General features: G+C 43.1%; 1 protein-coding gene across 10 annotated transcripts in view; it reads left to right on the top strand.

The window, feature by feature from the left end:
• Nucleotides 1-20,702, top strand: part of MTCL1 (microtubule crosslinking factor 1) — a 128,215-nt gene that overhangs the window by 92,147 nt on the left and 15,366 nt on the right. For 6 of the 10 annotated variants that reach the window (XR_013381163.1, XR_013381162.1, XM_077900002.1 and 3 more), the window contains 4 exons: nucleotides 1,011-1,241; nucleotides 2,515-2,712; nucleotides 10,599-10,826; nucleotides 16,397-16,651. Coding sequence is in view for 8 of the 10 variants with exons in the window: in XM_077900002.1 (XP_077756128.1) it covers nucleotides 1,011-1,241; nucleotides 2,515-2,712; nucleotides 10,599-10,826; nucleotides 16,397-16,651 (912 nt within the window). In the remaining 2 variants the exon portion in view is untranslated. The remainder of the gene's footprint in view (nucleotides 1-1,010; nucleotides 1,242-2,514; nucleotides 2,713-10,598; nucleotides 10,827-16,396; nucleotides 16,652-20,702) is intronic. The other 4 variants (XM_077899996.1, XM_077899997.1, XM_077899998.1 and 1 more) reach the window with 1 other exon arrangement.

Genomic DNA, 20,702 nt, shown 5'->3' with positions numbered 1-20,702 from the left:
CCTCATGGTTTCTGAGCCCTAATCCAGTACTTTGGGAAAACAAGACAAAACAAAACTCAACGCCTTGGGTTTTGGCCAAGAGAGAGTGTTGAATTAGGAATTAGGAGAGGACAGCTGATAACTACAGGCTGGCATTCAAACCCCTTTTTTGAGGGGGTCTGTGGAACAGAAAGCTGTCATCCTGTCACTTTAGCTACTATAGATATTATTCTTGTGCCCTTATCTGTGCAATAAGATTTTATTCACACCCCTTTGCTTAGTCATTGTGGACATAATCATTGTTTATTGCTTGGAAGCGTGCCTGTACCGACCTTGAAAAGCAGGAACTTAACATAGAAATGGAAAACACTGCTTTTTCAGCATGCTGTATTTCCCTAAGAGTTACTTGTAGCTAATAGGACTGTGAAGTCCTAAGTGTGGAAGGAGGTTCTCAACTTACTTTCCTATTTGTCCACCATATGAGGCAGAGGGCCTTGTGTCCAGGAAAACCCTACTGCCCCCACCCCCTGCCCCGACCTGCCTCTGTCCCACTCTCTGTGGGCCCCTCCATCAGCTTGCTCCTGGGAGCTGTGTGCACCAGTAAGCTCAGGAAGCCAAGGGGAAGAGTTTCCACTTAGCGCCCCCCCACCACCTTACAATTATAGTGTGTCTTTTGCAAACCCACAGACAGAGGGCAAATGGAATCTGCATGGAAGTCAGCTGTAAGCCATATATCCGAGAATCAATTTTCCTGAAGAAGTTTAGAGGCGTCCCAAAACACCACAAGAGACTTGACATTGAGAACTTATTAGAACACCTTAGTTTGAAATAATGTTTGCTTCTGAATCAGAAAAGCCTTGAGGTTTTCTAAAAAGTAAGTACACATCTCAGGGAGTTTGCTGAACTTTAAGGGCCTCTATGTTTCATGTCCCAGGTGCAAAATGATAAAGATTGAGTAGCATTTTGCAAAGACTTGTTTTGGGTGGCAAATCAGAAGAGCTGCTATCACGCTGTCTCTCTTTCCCCTCAAGATGGAGGAGGAGCACCTGTACGCCTTGAGGTGGAAAGAACTGGAAATGCACAGCCTGGCTTTGCAGAACACCCTCCATGAGCAAACCTGGAGTGATGAGAGGAACCTGATGCAGCAGGAGCTCCGGTCTATGAAGCAGAACATTTTCCTTTTCTACGTCAAACTCAGATGGCTGCTGAGGCACTGGCGACAAGGGAAGCAGATGGAGGAAGAAGGCGAGGATTTCACTGAGGTACCTGCCCCATCCCTGCCCCTGGAGAGTTCAGTTTATTTGCATCACTTCTGTTCTTGACCACTAGGCTCTGCTGTCCCTCTGCACCCTACACACAAAGTCATGTTCTGTTCACATTCTTTCCTCAAGTCCAGTCTGGGCAAGGGAAGTGCCACAGGTTGTCCAGTTCTATATCAGACCAAGAATTCTGTGCTGTGACTTCGGCCTCGTCTTCAGAGTCCTGGTCTCTGACTCCACTATGCGGCAAGGATGTGCGGCATTTCTTCTGTTGCTATGAACTCTTCTGTTGCTATGACCTGTGAACTCCTGAAAGTTGTCACCCTGAGGTCCTGTCAGTCTCTCATGCTGCCTTGCTGGTTTGTCAAACCTAGTTCTAAATCTTTCTCTCTTCTCTCCATTTCAGTTTTGTTCTTCAGTGCTAGAGCCCTTCCTGCCCATGCAGTTTGCTAAGGGTCTTCTCTGCTAGGTTCCAGATGGGTCAGAGTTTTGCCACCTCTGGAATTTGCATCTGTGCTCCTTCTTATGCCTCCATTCCCAGATTCATCACAGAACCAGAACAGAGTCATTTGCTTTCTGATTGATTCTCATTGATTCAGTCAATGTGACCCCTAGCTCTGCAAGCTGCTTTGGGCCTTGCCTTCCAACCTCCTGCCGGGTGTGTTCTGGACATCCACACACCTGGCTCCTTTGTCAGCTACTTCAAGGCATCATAAACGCTGGCTTCCTTTTAGCTCCCAAGGACCTATCTGCTTTCCACTGTATGTAATGTTAAGTCGTCCTTTGAAGGGGAAGATACATTGATTCTCTTTCTTCAGGGAGGAAGGAAAGTCTTCCAAAATTAATTCAGCCTGCTTCCAAATAGCCATGACATAGAAAACCATCATTAAGCCAAGCCTAGATGTGATTATAAAGTCTCCTGCTGATCAGTACTTTGGAGTTCCTCTTCCTCTAGCTTATAAAACCATAACTATAATCAATAATTATAAATCATAAGATGTTTCATTATCAAATTAACTCACAAATGATAAGATTAGAAGTAAGATTAGAAAATCTTTTCTTCTAATCTTTTCACAGTTACGTACCCACTGTGTGCTATTTAAGTGAAGAAGTTGGCCAGCAAGTGCAATGGGCTAAATGGGCATATTTGGAAAAGGGCTGAGAAGTCAAGACTTGATAAGCTAGAAAGTGGAGAATTACCCTCTAATAATAAAAACCAGGCTGTACAGCAAAGGATTTGGGTGGAGGTGAGATCGTTGTCTCCTGCTGTTTTCAGAGCGAGCATCCAGAGACCCTCCCCAGGCTTGGTGAGCTTGGAGTGCAGGGGGACCCGAAGGGGGACGGCCCAGACCAAGATGACAACGGTCCGGGCTGCGGCTTTCCGCTGGGAGAGCATCCTCCACACTCCCCTGTGCAGATTGGTGACCATGGATCGAGACTACAGCCTACACATGGGAGACAGCTCCACAGGCAGGTGAGTGCCGAGGTCCCACACCTGGGTGAGGACACTCCTGGTCTACGTCTGCGTTGTCATTTTATGTGCTGGTGTTCCACAGAGCAGAAAAACTCTGACTGCCTATAGTTGTTAGTTGCTGTATTTGTGCTGGAAATCATATCATTAAGACTTGATTTCAGTGTCAGCCCATGAGTTCATCTGGCTTACATGCATAAATAAGGAGCATAGTAGGATCAGATCAATTGGAGATTGGGACAGGTATCGGCAGCATCACCAGTTTGGCAACATAATGCATAAGAAGGAAAGAAAAAGTATTTTTATTTTAATTCTAAACATGCATAAAGTGTTTTAGGTTCTTTGGGGCCACCTGAAGTAAAAATATTTGATGACACTTAAAAAAATCAAAGCGTATATAGAGATGGAATTTCAGTGTATAATATGAGATAATCATTAACATTGCCAAAGCCCACGTTTATTTATTAATTATTAAGCAGATAGCCGCTGCTTACTAAACCAAAAGATACTATTGATGCCACCCAGATTTTTGCGCTTCTCTACAAAACAGCAGCTGTGTTGGGTTTGGGGTGCTGAGACCCTAGGAGGGACCCAGTGTTAAAGCTTCCTTGCTCCCAGACCTTCTGGTCTGAGTCCTTTCTGACCTTATGTTGCTTCTTTGAGGGTGCTGTAGGGCAGACCCGGAGGCCCCAAGCCCTAAGCCATTGGCTCTGGGGTGATGGGCAGGACCGGGTGGCCCTAAAGCACACAGTTAGCCCGGGTGTGGCCATGGCCACTCAACCGCAGACATTTCTGGGCACTCCCTGTGTGCTGGACGCCACAACTGTGGCTCCTCCCTCAGCCCAGAGCCTCAGAGGGTCAAGTGGTAGAGGGCTGTCATCCGAACTGTGGCTCAGATCCAAAGGAGAAAAGTCATGATGTCTGAGCACAGGGCCCAGAGGATATGTGTATTCCCCCCCACCCCGCCTGCTTTCTCTTTGCAAACAAATCAGGTTTTCACAACTGAAGAGTTGTTTTCTATGCACACCCATCCACCCTGCATTTTCCCTGAATAATATGACTCAAGAAAGAGGTTATACTTTCAAATGGATGTTTAATTACAGTTATTAGGAAGTTTGTCATTGTGCCAGTGTCCCTGGGGAGATTTTGGCTCCTAGAAGGAGTTTTCCAGCAATTGATCTAGTTAGAAAATAAAATGCTACTTCACAAATAATCCTCTAAAGCATACCATTTTTATTATTTTTAAAAGAGATGTCAGTTCTATAAAAGATCTGCGATTAACTCAAATAGCTTTCACTGATTGCCACTCAGCCCTAAACCTGCTGCATCTGAGGTCATGTGTTGGGTGTTTCCCACGCATGTGTCCAGATGCATGGGAAAAGGGGAAAAATGTAACACATCTGGTTTTCTAAACAATTCTCATGGAAAATGTTACCCTGGGGGTGGAAAATAATGTAAAGTCACTCAGCTGGAACCTCCCATTCAGTATATTTTAATGTCATCTCTCTTTGCCTCCTCCTTCCAAAGCTGATGTTTTTACTGTCCCCCTCAAAAGTAGAGATGGAGCTGTGACTTCCCACTTTGCACAATATGCAGTAGAGGCACATGGGGTGCCTGCAGGGTATGGTGGGGACGGGTAGAATCATGCTTGTCATGGCCCCATCCATCCGTCTGTAGGAGTTAAATGCACAACGCTGTCCATCAGAAGACAGGAGATTAATGAGCTCTACTGTACGACAGCTGCTTGCCTGGGAGTGAACATTCTCAGTTAGCAGATTTGCCTTGCCCTTTCGTGGCATGGGTATTAGCGAGGCAGCCTGCCTGCAAGAGCAAGAACACGTGTCCCTGAGAGCCGCACCCTTTTCAGAAACTCTGAGAACCTGCCAAGGTGATAAGCAGAATGGGCAACGTGGCCTACCTCCTTTCCCAAGGTGAAATTGGCAAGTGACACAATTTCCCAGGCCTTGGTCTTTGCCCTGTGTCCTGGTGAACATTGGCACAGCTGAACACAGTTGATGGCAAAATGTATCCCATCCAGAGAGATTTAAAAAAAAAATGTACTCGTATCAAGTCGTCCTTGGAAATAGTTCATAAAAAATTATCAGGTTGGAAAATGTTCGGCTCTGTGAATGTGCCCTATTGACTGATTTTTAGTTACAGAACCAGCAATCTAGCCATAGCAACCCAATTGTCCTCGAGAACAGAAAGCACTTTCAGTTTGCCCAGCCTTCTGGAAGAGCTGGTAAATATGCAAAAGCTTACTGTATAGTTTTCAGTGAGCTCCAGGATGCTGGCCACTTACATTAAGCTTTTGAGACCTAAGGCTACATATGCATTTTATGCTTTCTAGTAATTCCTGAAATCAAGATTTATTTTGTTTTGTTTTTTGTTTTTTGAAATCAAGATTTTTTTAAAAGATTTTATTCATTTATTCATGAGAGACACAGGAGAGAGAGAGAGATAGAGAGGCAGAGACACAGGTAGAGGGAGGAGCCATGCACGGAGCCTGACGTGGGACTCGATCCTGGGTCTCCAGGATCACACCCTGGGCTGAAGACAGTGCTAAACTGCTGAGCCACCTGGGCTGCCCTGAAATCAAGATTTTTAATGCAAGGTGACTATAGTGCCAGGATTATGGCCCTGGGTCTCCACCAGCTAATAATCTGTATATTGGATTAATTTACTCAAAGAGAAGTTACTTTTTCACCCAGGGATGTGACACAATATTCTTTATTAAAGCACCTGTGTACATATATAGGACCTAATTTAAAATTCAGAGCAAGAGGGACACCTAGGTGGCTCAGTGGTTGAGTGTCTGCCCTTGGCTCATGTCATGATTCTGGGATCAAGTCCCACATCGGGCTCCCCGCAGGAAGCCTGCTTCTCCCTCTGCCTGTGTCTCTGCCTCTCTCTCTCTCTCTCTCTCTCATGAATAAATAAATAAAATCTTAAAAATAAAATCCAGAGTAAGAGCTAATGAAATTATGTTTCATGTTACTCTGCAACTACAGCTGGTCACTAAAGAGTCTCCCACAGGACCCAGCTCTAGGACCGAGTAGAGTCTGTTCCTTTGGACCTTTGTCACTCATACATCCAGGACTCATCTAGAGCTTATGGCCTTCAGAAGCTCCCCTCAGTAAAAGTCAGCCTCTCTCCCATAGACAGAGTGCCTTTGGCTCCCTAGGCCTCCCAGATGTCAACTCACCTTGGTGCCCACGCTTTTGCTTTGCCCAAGATGCGGAAGCTTTCAAAAAGAGCACTTCTGCCAGACAAGGCCTATACATCAGAAATGTGATCCCCTGACCTTTTCTTTTCTCCTCTTGAGCCTGGATCACTTTTACCTTCAATTTTGTATGTTGTATCATGATTTATTCTTCAGACTCTACAGCTTTATAACCTTACCTAGGAGACAGGCAACTCTCCATAAAAGGAACCAGATCAGAGCTTATAGTTATGAAACATTTTCTGTTTGCTGTGTGTTTGTGTTTATTCTGTTACCACACAAATAGCAAGGGCATAGGAGTGAAGAGCCACAAGTACTAGGAGGCTACTCAGGAAAGGGGTCTCTCTACCTCCCAGCGTCAGCCATGGTCAGCAGTTTATGACCTGCTTTTCTGAGTGTGTAACAAACCCTAAACCTCGCACACAAGTGATTTATTCCCATCCGGTCACTTGATTTTCACCACACCTGCTCTGATTTCTTTGAATCCTTTGGCTGATAACTTGGGATTATAACTTACTAAATATATGTCCATCACTTCTTTCACAAACCCACATTTATTCTTGGAAAGCTTTCTGAAAATTATGGCGATCTGCTGTCTGGAGCCCACATGCCCCCAATCACCTGGCGTATTCTCAGCTAGAGGACAAATGATTTTCGTACATAAATGAATCTCTCGTCTCCCTCCATCAGGGATTTTCATGGTCAGTTTTCAGTGACTCATTCTCTTTTATCTGTGGGAGGATAGTAGTTTTAGAAAAGAATCTTAAAATTAACCTGAGTGGAACACTGACAGTAAGAATGGTAAGTGGCTTATTTATTAAGATATTGCTGGATGTGTTACTGTCTGATCTCACAGTAAAGGACTTGTCTTGGGACTCTTGCTGGTGGAGGAGTTACTTTATTGAATAGGATGTGAGGTCCCCCTCTTTATAAGTATGAAATAGAAACTATGCCTGTGTTGGGGGTCAGGGACAGCTACCATAGCGTTCTAGAACTCCTGGCTAGCCTACATGAATAGGAATTAGAGGTTGTCTGGCTTTCTGTGGGTTAACCCACAGCAGCTGGTCAATATACAATATACAAGCAAAGTGGTTGATGGTAGTTTAGCTCTTTCTCAGAACTATGAAACACATTATCTTATAAATCTTAGGCAAGAATGATTTTATCAAATAGCTGGCATTGCATCACAAATATCTTGGTGTGTTACCTTTCCCAGAAACTTCCTTTTCACTTTCTATTAATAATATTTATTGTATATTTGAGTAGCAGTCTTACTGGCTGAAGCCCAGCCTTGAACCTTTTATAAAGTTTAACATTTTATAGCACTGTCAAGCTCCTGATCCCAATTTTGGGATTATTTTAAGCACCCAAGAGAGATGAGCTTGGAAGGGCTGAAATGCTCTTAGCCTGAGGAAAAGGGAATGGTGAGGCCATTTTATCCTGCTTCTTTGCAAGAAGACCAACCAGCTGATCTTGGAGAGGTTGAAAAATTGGTCTTCTTAATTGAAATTGGCCTGTATTTAACAGATATATAAACTAAAAGGTTGCATAATTGGGCCCCTGGCACAGAAGGTTCAGAAAGCTCTGTGTCCAAGACTTTAACCCAAAGACCTCTAAATGGCCCAGAGAATCTTCATTCCATTCTTAACTTGATTAGGCTCATCTTTTTACCCAAAATATTACCCAGCAATGGCCCTCACAGGGAGAAAAAGTAAGGCAAGTAATTTTTAGGCATTCTTTCAGGATGGCTCACTAATATTATTTCCATTGATATTGGGGGGGGGGGGGATTTGTTTCCAGAGTTTAGATGGCTTCTTTTAAGGCAAAATTAAAAAAAAAAATAAAACAAAATCTGGGTAGAGTATAATGCCCGAATTTAGAGATCTTGGCTTGTTTTGTCCAGCCTTGATGGGACAGACCCAGACTGCAGCCCATGCTCTGTACTTCTCAGCAGGAGACCCTATCTATGCTATGTTGCTGCATGCCCTAATTCCTCCTCTGTAACACAGGAAATGGAATAGTATGTGCCCAGGATTGATGGGAGATGCAAGTAAGGTTGTGTAGTTGAGTGATTGGCACACCTGATCTAACACACCCTCTGTTAGAAACAATTAGTATTACTTTTCATTACTGGGCTTTTTGTATGCAAAAAAGTTTAGAAGCATCATGCCCAGCTGAGTCTTCAGACATTTTTATTTGCACATCAGACCTTGGTGTTTTATACCAATGGCAGAGAACTAGTCTGGCTTCTTGCCATGTCACATGCCGTTCCTGGGTGATTATATAACAAGTACCAATAATATCGATTCTGTGGACTCCCTTGCTTCCTTTGGCCACCTTCATCCCAAAGCAAGTTTTGAACTCATTCCAGGATGATTAATATTATACTGGGATAATGGCACATTATGTTGATGATTCTGATGCAAATGTGCATGAAAACATTACGGCTTAATTTTATTTAATCTGATATTTCCTAATGCCAGAAAGTACTTACTTCCAGAGGAACCAAAATTTCAGTCTGCAAAAGACTGTTATGTGAATTCCTGCTTTAGAGGACCACAAATCTCCTAAGGTTATCTGAGCAATTTGGTGTGGGGCTAAGAACCCCTCAGGCTGACTACATTCACAAAGTGGGATTTGTAGGGAGGTATTAATCACATACAAGAACTGATGATATGGTTTTCTGCTTTTTCTTCAGCGAGAATTACATGACTACTCAGACTAGATCAAAATATTCCCATTACTTTATGCTTAAAATACTTTGAATTAAAAAGTAGTGATGTTTTAAAATTTTTAAATCCAAAGATGAAAATACCAAGTAAATCAACTATAAAATATAGTTTTTCAAACAAATTCTGTACTCAAAGAGATGTGTATTTCTGAAAAGATTTTTGCAGCACTTCTTCTCACTCACCTCCACTTATATAATTTTTAAATACTTTTGGTGTGGAGTTGAAAGAAAATGTTCTGCATTAATTACAGTTGTACACATATCCTGAGCACCTCTTTGAGTGCAGTGGTAACTTACTTTTATTCGGGTGGTTGGAAGGAACGTGTAGCAGTTTTAGAAGGTTCTCTAGCTGCTGAATCTTGCAAATGCTAACTGGATTATACTCTAACTGGCTTTAGTCTCAGAGCTAGTAAAGTAAAAATTGGTGATTAAGGGGAAGAACACCCAAAAAGCAATAAATGTTAACAAATAGGCCTTTCTACCACATATAATATTATAACTCCAGACAAATTACAGGGAAAACTGGGGAATTTTCAGGAATAAATCTGCTCGTGTTAAGGAGTTTCTCTTTTCTAATTCAACTTTATTTAAATCCAAATATAGGGCTAGCCAAAGAATCTTAAATTCTTCCCAAGTGTGGCTGTCCACTTTTATCTACATGCAGGTGTGTTTAGGGGATTCATGAGATGGTTTTAGGAGCGTGACAGGCCCTCCACATGGTGGAAGAGAGCTGGAGGCACTGTCCTACTGCCCTTGGCATGAGAGGTTTATCAAGCAGAGGGGAGTCTCTCTGAGAGCAAGGGGCTCTGTGTTCCCAAAGTTGAGACATTCTGATTCCAGCAGGACTGGGAGTGCTTTGATTCTCCCTGCCTTGTAAATGCACCAACCAAGATTGTCCTGGGATCAGGGCAGCTGGGAGCTCATGATGCACTTTCAGTGTTTTCCATCAGATTGGAAGAGATGAGCTCGTGGGGCTTTTATCATCGAGGTACCATAACTGGTTCAGTATTTAATTCACTTGGATGAACCTTTCTGAAAGCATGCCCATGCTGAGACGTACTAAGATAGTAATCGTGGTTTTGAAATGGGCTTTCAAAGGGCAGGATGAATTTTAGAAAATATAAAATCTTTTACATTAGGTATAAGCAGATCAGTGATAGAAATCCCTTTTTCATTTATCTGACCTCTTTGCATACTTCACATGAGCTGAGCATTGTGTGAGACACTGGAAATACAGGAGCGGGTCAGTTTGCATCTGTCCCCCATGCACTCACGCAGTGATGGAGTGGCCCCAGGCAGCACAGGAAATCAAGCAGGTGTGTGGTTATTTGTGCTGTTGGTACAGCAGAAAGGAGGGGCATGGTGATTCCATCTCAGGACCGCGAGGAAGCCCTCATGAACAACTCAAGCACTTACATTTGGCTTTGATTAAAGCTCACAGTGCCCTTTGCCCTGTGGCCATACTTACCCATCCAAGTCAGAGTATGACCATCCAATGTTTATAAGAGACACAGAGTGTTTATTCCCTTCTGGTTCGATGGCTGGTATCAAAATGACAGCATCGATAGGTGTTTATGTCTTGCCAGATCTGCATCCCCAAGCATAGCTTTGGATGTATGAAGTCATGTGGAGCATTCTGGTAGCCCTGGTTTCTGGGTTCCCGGTGCCCTCCTGCAGCTACCTCCTTCCTGCTTCTGGCCCAAGTGCCGGACCCCCTCCTCCTATCCCACCAGGCCCTGAGGGGTCTCAGCATCGGAGTCCAAGTGCTGGCAACATAGGAACCCCCGCCCCCCGGCTCCATCCCACTAACTGCAGACTTTTCACTTGTTCTGCACCCATTATGATGGCACCTTGCGCACAACCCAGCACCACCTTGACGCCCTGAAGAATACCCTTGCATGAGTGGCACAGCCAACCCTGTGTTTCCTCCCGCAGGTGGTGGAAAACCAGCAGCTGTTCAGTGCACTCAAGAGCCTGCTGGAGGACCTGCGCGCCGAGCTGCGGGAGGATGAGCATGCACGGCGGCGGCTGCAGCAGCAGTACGCCAGCGACAAGGCCGCCTGGGACGTGGAGTGGGCTGCACTTACCTGCCGCCTGGAACAGGTGCCTGCCTGCGGGGTCTGTCCTGGGTCTCCCCAGCTCCTCCTCTGCCATCTGGGCCAGGTGGGGAGAAGGCACAGTTCCTCAGATCCATGGCGATCTTTACAGTTCCTCAGATCCTCCAGGGGGAAAGTGGGGTGCCTTTGTCTCCTTAAAATTCCCAGCCTTGGGGTGCCTGGGGGGCTCAGCCGGTTAAGTGTCTGACTCTTGATCTTAGCTCAGGTCTTGATCTCAGGGTCATGAGTTCAAGTCCTGTGCTGGAGCCTACTTAGAACACACTCACACAACTTCCCAGCCTTTCCAAGGCACCTCCTTCTCTCCTATTCACTGTCCCAAGTGTGAAACACAGTCTCCACTGAGCACCTTTTGACAGTAGCATTTATTTTCCCATTCTGCTTGAACAAGTCTGTATTTAGCCCCCTCAAAGGACAGTCAGGGTGAAGTGGTGATCAGAACACATGGACTTAGTTCAGATAGATGCAAAGAAAATGCAGATTGTGACTTCAGTTATCTTTGGAAAAGGAAAACATTTAGATTCCTTTAGATTTCTCCAAACACTGAAAAGAGTTTGTAGGCCTTCCACTACATGCCCAAGAAGTCTGATCAGTTTCCAAGTCTTTATTTCCCCAGGAGGAAATGGAGGCCCAGAGGAAGTGGCTGATCTCAGATCATGGAGACTTTAGTGCTCGAGTGGAAAGAACGGAGTACTGCCTCCACCCTCCCAATAGACCAGAGCCTCCTTGGAAATTTTAGGCCATGGCCATGGTTGTAAGGCCAGACGTAGCCAGAAACATTCTTTTCTAAGTGTTTTCTCCCTGGAAACCCTTAAAAGCAGGATCATCTCCTGCCTTGAGTCTCCCTGGAAACCCCTAAAATCAGTATCACCTCCTCCCCTCAGATTGTTTCTCCAGGTTTCTTTCAGCCCCTTGATCATGATGGGAGGAAAAGTCTGTACATCCTTGATCATCGACTTTCTAAGCCTTATTTTGAGGCAAATCCTAAAGTAATTAAAATTTTATATGAATTGGCTAGAAAAGAAAAGAGAAAAGAAATTGCCCAGAAAGGAGACATCTTCCAAATGGCCTTGATAAAAGCTGAAAGTGTCTGTCATGCCAAAAGAAAACAGCTCCCTTGGTACTCATAGGTTCAACTGCATTGCCAGCTGGGCAGGGGGAGCAGTGGATTCAGACTTATAGTCCCAGGTAGAGTAGAGACATTGTCTTCTCTGCAGAGGAAGCAGCAAAGCGTAGCAAAACCAAAGCATCAGGCCAGGCTGGTAGAGCTGCTGACCCCGTTGTGAATCCTGCCTACTTGCCTGGTAGAAGATTCTTACTAGATGCTCTGTTTATCTTAGTGCACAGCCTGAAGAGTCAGCAGTGGAGGAAAAATGAGTAAGGATGCTCTCCGGTGAGCTGCCTTGAAATCTATTTTAAAATATGTTTATGGGGGAGAAAGCTAAATATTTTCAAAAATGTTAAGGGTAGCTAAAGAAAGGAGGCCTAATCTTTGATATGAGCCAATTTCAAAATATTTCATCTTTGTTTTAGAGAAACCTGTATCCACCCACACATGTGCTACTCATCAAGCCTCAGGGAGAATCACTAGGCACCAAGAAATAAAATTAGGACTTCAAACCTAGAAACCAGGTGGTAATAGGTAAAGATTCATCTTCCGCCCAAATCATTCAAAAGTTTCTTGAAACATTTGCAGCCCAGGGAGCAATGAAGGTGAGCTGAAGCTAGTTCATTTATAATACTCCCATCTTTACTCTCTTCTACTTAAAAGTAAAAGAGGTGAATTAAGTATTTACCAGAAGTTAAGTATTTTATCTCTGTGGAGGCCATGTTGTTTCCATGGCCAAATCTGTAATTCCTTTAATTAACTCTCAAGTCAGGCCTTGTTCTAGATGCCAAGGATCCAGCAACAAGAAGATTATTTTTTGAGGGACTCTCAGTGCAATGGGAGACCCAGACGAGGGCTGTAATTTATAATAGTGTAATGAGTGCCCTGCCAGACCTGCACACTGTGCTGTCAGGAAATAAGGGTGTGTGGGCCAGACACCTCAGTCTGAGGGCTCAGAGAGGGGTTGCTTGTGAAAGTCCTGCTTAGAATGAGTCTCAGAAGATGAATAGGAGGGGGTACATAGAAAAGGAGAGAAAGGACGTTTCAGATAACAAAAGCATAATGAGCAAAGGAATAAGCATATCTGAGGAGCTGCACCGGGTCAGGTATGCAGGAAAAGAAGAATGCGTGAAAGATTGAAACATTAATCCTGATTTTATCATGGAAGTAAAGCATCCTGATTGACATTTTTAAAAGATTATTCTGGCTTCAAGGAAGAGAATGGATTAGAAATCATTAGAATTGAATGGAGTCAGGAACAAGACAGGGATGTCCATTCTCACCACTGCTATTCAACATAGTACTGGAAGTCCTAGCCTCAGCAATCAGGCAACAAAAAGACATTAAAGGCATTCAAATTGGCAAAGAAGAAGTCAAACTCTCCCTCTTCCCTCTTCGCCGATGACATGATACTCTACATAGAAAACCCAAAAGTCTCCACCCCAAGATTGCTAGAACTCATACAGCAATTTGGTAGCGTGGCAGGATACAAAATCAATGCCCAGAAGTCAGTGGCATTTCTATACACTAACAATGAGACTGAAGAAAGAGAAATTAAGGAGTCAATCCCATTTACAATTGCACCCAAAAGCATAAGATACTTAGGAATAAACCTAACCAAAGAGGTAAAGGATCTATACCCTAAAAACTATAGAACACTTCTGAAAGAAATTGAGGAAGATACAAAGAGATGGAAAAATATTCCATGCTCATGGATTGGCAGAATTAATATTGTGAAAATGTCAATGTTACCCAGGGCAATGTACACGTTTAATGCAATCCCTATCAAAATACCATGGACTTTCTTCAGAGTTAGAACAAATTATTTTAAGATTTGTGTAGAATCAGAAAAGACCCCGAATAGCCAGGGAAATTTTAAAAAAGAAAACCATATCTGGGGGCATCACAATGCCAGATTTCAGGTTGTACTACAAAGCTGTGGTCATCAAGACAGTGTGGTACTGGCACAAAAACAGACACATAGATCAATGGAACAGAATAGAGAATCCAGAAGTGGACCCTGACCTTTATGGTCAACTAATATTCGATAAAGGAGGAAAGACTATCCACCGGAAGAAAGACAGTCTCTTCAATAAATGGTGCTGGGAAAATTGGACATCCACATGCAGAAGAATGAAACTAGACCACTCTCTTACACCATACACAAAGATAAACTCAAAATGGATGAAAGATCTAAATGTGAGACAAGATTCCATCAAAATCCTAGAGGAGAACACAGGCAACACCCTTTTTGAACTCGGCCACAGTAACTTCTTGCAAGATACATGCACGAAGGCAAAAGAAACAAAAGCAAAAATGAACTATTGGGACTTCATCAAGATAAGAAGCTTTTGCACAGCAAAGGATACAGTCAACAAAACTCAAAGACAACCTACAGAATGGGAGAAGATATTTGCAAATGACATATCAGATAAAGGGCTAGTTTCCAAGATCTATAAAGAACTTCTTAAACTCAACACCAAAGAAACAAACAATCCAATCACGAAATGGGCAAAAGACATGAACAGAAATCTCACAGAGGAAGACATAGACATGGCCAACACGCACATGAGAAAATGCTCTGCATCACTTGCCATCAGGGAAATACAAATCAAAACCACGATGAGATCCCACCTCACACCAGTGAGAATGGGGAAAATTAACAAGGCAGGAAACCACAAATGTTGGAGAGGATGTGGAGAAAGGGGAACCCTCTTACACTGTTGGTGGGAATGTGAACTGGTGCAGCCACTCTGGAAAACTGTGTGGAGGTTCCTCAAAGAGTTAAAAATAGATCTGCCCTACGACCCAGCAATTGCACCGTTGGGGATTTACCCCAAAGATTCAGATGCAATGAAACGCCGGGACACCTGCACCCCGATGTTTCTAGCAGCAATGTTCACAATAGCCAAACTGTGGAAGGAGCCTCGGTGTCCATCGAAAGATGAATGGATAAAGAAGATGTGGTTTATGTATACAATGGAATATTACTCAGCCATTAGAAATGACAAATACTCACCATTTGCTTCAACGTGGATGGAACTGGAGGGTATAATGCTGAGTGAAGTAAGTCAATCGGAGAAGGACAAGCATTGTATGTTCTCATTCATTTGGGGAATATAAATAATAGTGAAAGGGAATATAAGGGAAGGGAGAAGAAATGAGTGGAAATATCAGAAAGGGAGACAGAACATGAAGATTCCTAACTCTGGGAAACGAACTAGGGGTAATGGAAGGGGAGGAGGGCAGGGGGTGGGGGTGAATGGGTGACGGGCACTGAGGGGGGCACTTGACAGGATGAGCACTGGGTGTTATTCTGTATGTTGGTAAATTGAACACCAATAAAAAATAAATTTATTATAAAAAATAAAATAAAAATAAATTATATTATACCAAAAAAAAAAAAAAAGAATTGAATGGAGTAACATGGTTCATAGGTAAAAATCCAGGGGTCTGCTGAACTAGAATAGGAAAAAGAAACATCTTTACATTTATCAATCTTTCACTAAAATCTATCATGTTACACAGCAACAGTGTGCTCCTAACTCCCTCTTCCCATCCTCTGCTGCTGTTGCCACAGCTTGCTTCATGTAACGTTCCACAAACACACAGTACATTACAACTGTTTTTGCATCCAACACTCAATAATATTTGAAAGCAATTAAAAATAGAGGGGAAATGAGCTTTATTTGTATTTCTTATATCATTCCCAGTGTTCATATTTTGTGTACATCAGTGTCTTAGTGTCCTGATCCTTCTGCCTGAAAACATCCATCATTTCTTAAAACACTGGTCTGCTGGCCATGATTTTTTTTTAACTTTAATATGTTGAAAAAGCCTTTTTTTTTTTCCTTTATTTTCAAAAGATATTATTGCTGAGCATAGCAGTCTATCCAGGTTGACAAGTTTCCCCCTTCGGCCCCTGAAGGATGCCACTCCATCATCCTCTGACTTACATGTGTCAGAGGAGAGGTGTGCTGTCACTCATGTCTGTATGCTTCTGTGTATCCTGTGGCTTTCTGTCTGCCTCCAGGGTGTCCTGTTCAGTTTTCAGCAGTTTGCATAGGATAGGTCTAGATGGAAATTTTTCTGCTAATTTGTTTGCTTTGGTATTTAATCTCATGGATGGTAAATGGATATTTATTGCAGACTGGTAGGTACCCCCACTGCTCCATCCCTAGTTTCTCTGAGGATTTAGGACAGACATGCACCTGCCCTCAAGGAACTTTATAGAAGGATAAGCAAGATATGGTGGTAACCGAGATAGGAAGTGGAGCTGAGAAGCAGACACAGGAAGCTAAGTGAACTCCCTGCTTTATGTTTTGTGTGACTCTCTATATCAGATGTTTGTAATTAGGACTTCAAAAATGAGAATTGTTTTCTTCCATGAGATTGGTCAATCTTGGCTTAAACACATTTCCAGGAATGATATGCAGACATGCTAAGATTTTCTCCACCTGTTAATATAAGATTTGCCAGGAACTAAGGTCTATGCCTTTTTTCCTTGCCAGCTGGAAGAGAAGACTGAGAAGAATTTGGGAGAAGCATGCTCTTCCACCGACAGCAAAGGGGCATTCAAGAAGGAAAGAGAGATGCATCAGAAGCTCCTCACTGACAGTCATGGCCTGGTCATGGACCTGCGCTGGCAGATCCATCACAGTGAGAAGAACTGGAGCCGGGAGAAGGTGGAACTTCTTAGCCGTCTAGACAGAGACCGGCAGGAATGGGAGCAGCAGAAGAAGGAGCTCTTGTGGAGAATAGAACAGGTAAGGAACCACCCAGGCACCCACCAACAGGGAAGGGAGTACAGACAACTAAACTGACCTGGAAATAAGAGCACTTAGAGGAAAAAAAAAAAAAATCAGGCTATTAGAGGTCCTAACTCCATCAGGATGTTTCACAGGCTTCCAGAGGAAGAGGAAAAATGTCATAGAATTTCTAGCATTGGAGACCCAGACTCTACCCTTCCATTACACAGATCCTTTTGTTGCAAAGTTTGGAGGTAACTTCCTTGTATGTGTCTATCTGTATAGTATGTCTGTGGTCAGGGCTGGGGGGCAGGGTAACAGTCAAAGGAATTTAAAGACTAAACTGGAAAGATGAGATTATTTCAGGTCTAGTAAGGTGATTCCTGCCAAAAAAGCAAACTACATTTTAAGTTTGCCCCCTAGAGATGTGGTCACAGTGACTGCTCCAACTTGAATGGAATTCCTGTCCTTTAGTAAAGAAATTGCTGAATTAAGTTGGAAATCAGGCTGTTTGCACCTGCTGTGGATATTGCTGAGCTGTGATTAGGTAGGACCATAGTCAGGGGAGGGAGCTGGTTGCTCATCCTCTTCAGCTAAACAAACATTCAAACACCCAGATGAACTCAGGAGGAGAGGGAGAGTTGTATTTTTATCTTCCAGAGAATCATTCTCTGCATAACATCAGACTTGGGACCATTTGCATTGGTCACACCTGAGTGATGCACAAATTAAATTTTCACATGAAACTGATGAAGTTTTGAAATTCTTCTCTGTCTAGATTTTTACATAGCATATATGTATTTTTGCATTTATTTCAGCCTGTCACACTTATACATTTATGAGGCCTCAAGGAAACATATTAATCAATAAGAAACTGACTTCAGGAAAAGTAACCTTTTTACTCTATCACAAATGCTTATACTGCCTGCATTTATGTGGGAGCTTTTTGAAAAATGTGCTCTATCATCACCAGACATAATACCTGTGTTAGGCAGGTGCAATGGCCACAGTTAGTTTCTGCATGCTGCAGGGGAGCAAGAGAAGGTGAATGAACTAAAAAAATAATAAAAAATAAAAAGCCAGGAGCCTTTGGCTCAGAAACTGTTGAGAAGAAGGCACACTGCATATAGAATAGAATGGGGTGGAAGTTCTTCCTAGTTTTAATTACTCACATAACTGAGTCACCATATTGACATTTGATATGGCTCATTTCAAAATTCCCCAAATTCTATCAAAAGAAAGGTGGCCACTTCCTGTTTGGCCTAGAGATGCATCATTTGAGAAGAATCTTCTGTATTAAATCCCCAGTGTACCTAGGTTCTACTGGACAGATAAGTTGTTAGGTGGAAATTACAGGAGCAAACGTGTGTTTGCCAAGTGGTCACAGATCTATCAGATCCAGCCTCAGCTAACTGGTTTCTCAGTAACTCCGGGCACCATGTTATCAAGAAGGTTCCCTCTTGGCATTCCCTCTGTGAGCAGTCTGTCCCTCCTGTACCACAGTAAGGCCATCATAATCCCTGTCATGCCCTTCTGGGGTCCACTTTGCCTGTTATCTGGAGGCTCTTTGGTCTTATCATGGCTTGTTTTTGGAAATCACACCTTGGATATAATTTAAGCAAGTCTTATAGGGTCTTACTTTTGGGAATGAGCAACTCCTAGTAAAGGAAGAAGTAGTAGGACATCCAATGATAATCAACTTTTGAAGAGTTAATGACTCTTCAGGAGGAGCAATCACCCCATTTTAAGACTGTATTTTGAAGAGTAACTGTGGGCCTGTGCTGAACCCCATTTCTGATTCACATCAGTATTCTGTGTCAGGACTATAGCAGTTCTGCTGAGCCGATAGCCTAAGAACTTGAGTCCTCAAGGTTAACATCTTTGAGCATAATGGATTCAAGACACATGGGTTCCAGGCGCTCATCTGTTCCTGAAATCTGTGCAGTGGATCCCACAGGCTTTGTACAATGATCTCACTGCTGTTTTTAGAAGAGGATTTGCTGCCAGTGAATGATGCTTCAGATATGCAGTTGTGGCTTTTAAAAATAAATCCAGCCTTTTCCCCCAAATATTCAGCATTTTAAAAGAAGATTTTATAAATCTTAGCGCCTGATCCCAAAAATTAGATGAAGCAGTTACAGGCATTCTCTGGAAAAGAGGAAATTGACTGAAGCGTGTATATGTGTATAGATTTTGTTTATCATTCATTTAATTTTTAGCTCCACATTCCATAGATAAACAAGAAATCCAGGTGAACATTCTTCATAAGGTATGCTCTTGATATTTGACTACTTGGTGAGCCGTGTAACCTTGAATGTGATAACATAATACAGTTGGTGAAGGAAGTAACACTAAATCCATTTTCCACTTTCAGAACACATGCTTCATACTTGTCCGGTGTCATTAAATTCCTACATAATTTCTGTACCACATGAGGCATTTTATATGACGGATGACTATGGGAATGCGGTTAAGGTCACTTAACACATGTCATCTATCTTATCAGCATCTCTTGTCCCAGTCCAAATTTGATTGGGCGATAGTTACCTTTTATGGAGTCACACTACATTTCTCCTTAGAATTAAATTCCCAGTTAACATGCAGATGATCTAGGACTCGCCGCCATACTAAAGACCATGTGTCATTCCAGCCTCCTTCCAGCAACTTCCTTAAATCAGCTGCCTCTACAACCTGAAAGGCCATTCTTTTAAAACCTGTCCACAAGGTGACCTTTTTTTCCTTTGACCAGTTTGGGTAAGGTGACACTGTTGAGGGTTTATCATTTCCTGTATTATTTGAAATGCAAGTCTTTTTCTATTTGCGGTAAAAGTTGTTCTACTGCAGGATTGGAAATACAGTAGGTGCTGATGGCTGGTCTGAAATGACTCTCCTAGGAAACCCTATCCTTTTAAGGACCCATTATTCTATTACAACATCCCAGAGGCATCTCAGCAGCAGATACCCATTCCAGTTCGTTTTCAGGAAACCTAACACTGACCAGCTTTAGTGTGTTTTGCTCCTGGCTGCCTGCATTTATTTTTGAATTCCCACTGTGCCGAGCTAAAGTGTGCTCGTTCAAAGCCCTCCTCCTTAGTCATTCTTTCCTCCTCTTCACACACACCCTCGGTGTGCATTTGCAGCTCCGAGTGTGATTCTTGCATTTTAATTCCTTGCCCAGAATAGCTTAGAGATGATCATGTGTTGAAACTAAATTGCGCTGGCATACGTTAGATGAACATAATAAAAAGCTTTCCCTTTTTGTTGTTCGTTTTTGTTTGTGTTTTAAAGAAAACAGTTTAGCATCTTGAAGAGAACTGGGAAGAACTGTGCCTTGGGGTTGAGGGACAGGAGAGATCAGAGGGGCCAAGCTGAAACTCAGAGTGGTCAGCTTGTTCCCTAATTCGATGGTGACCCCACCTCAGAGGCTAACGTTTAGGCTCTGGCCACTTGAATCTCCGTCTTTCTCAAATAATCCACCATCTCAGAAATTACTAAAAATGAGTGAAAGTCCTTTGTCTCCTTTATTTCACGTGGCTTGGTTCCTGATGATGCACATGCCACTCTCACTTCCAGCCCATGGATGAAGGCATCCCTTGAGACCTACAGGTGTATTCTGTGAAAGATGCTTGGCTAAGAAGTAAATTAATGCTTCCAAGGGAGTTGTAGAACCCTTAAGGACTGAAAATCTTTCTTCAACAAATCCAGGGTGTCACTTTCACCCTTCAGATAGTTTTCTTAGTCAGAAGGGCAGCTGATGTGGTGGAGTGTGAGAGCATGTCACCCAGTAACAACCCCAGTGGAGACACCCAGGTGGAACTCTCCTCAGCCCTCCACTGTGCTTTCTGTGCATGTTTCAAAAGGAAGGCAGTGAGGAAAGGTCTGGAGAGTCCGGGGAAAGCAGTGCATTACAGCTTCTCTAGGGAGTAAGCATCCGCCCTGCTCATCATATCCTGCCTGTCCCTGTGATTTCACACTGGCTCCCTTCCTAAGTGGCTCCACATGGTTTGTTCTAGAGCTGTAAATCAACAAGGCGTGTATTGCACACCGACCCCAGGGAGGGTGAGCAGGG

This window comes from Canis aureus, chromosome 6 (assembly GCF_053574225.1).
Source record: "Canis aureus isolate CA01 chromosome 6, VMU_Caureus_v.1.0, whole genome shotgun sequence".
Lineage (NCBI taxonomy): Eukaryota > Metazoa > Chordata > Mammalia > Carnivora > Canidae > Canis > Canis aureus.
Note: the sequence above shows the minus strand (reverse complement) of the source record. Positions and strands in the feature narration are given on the sequence as shown.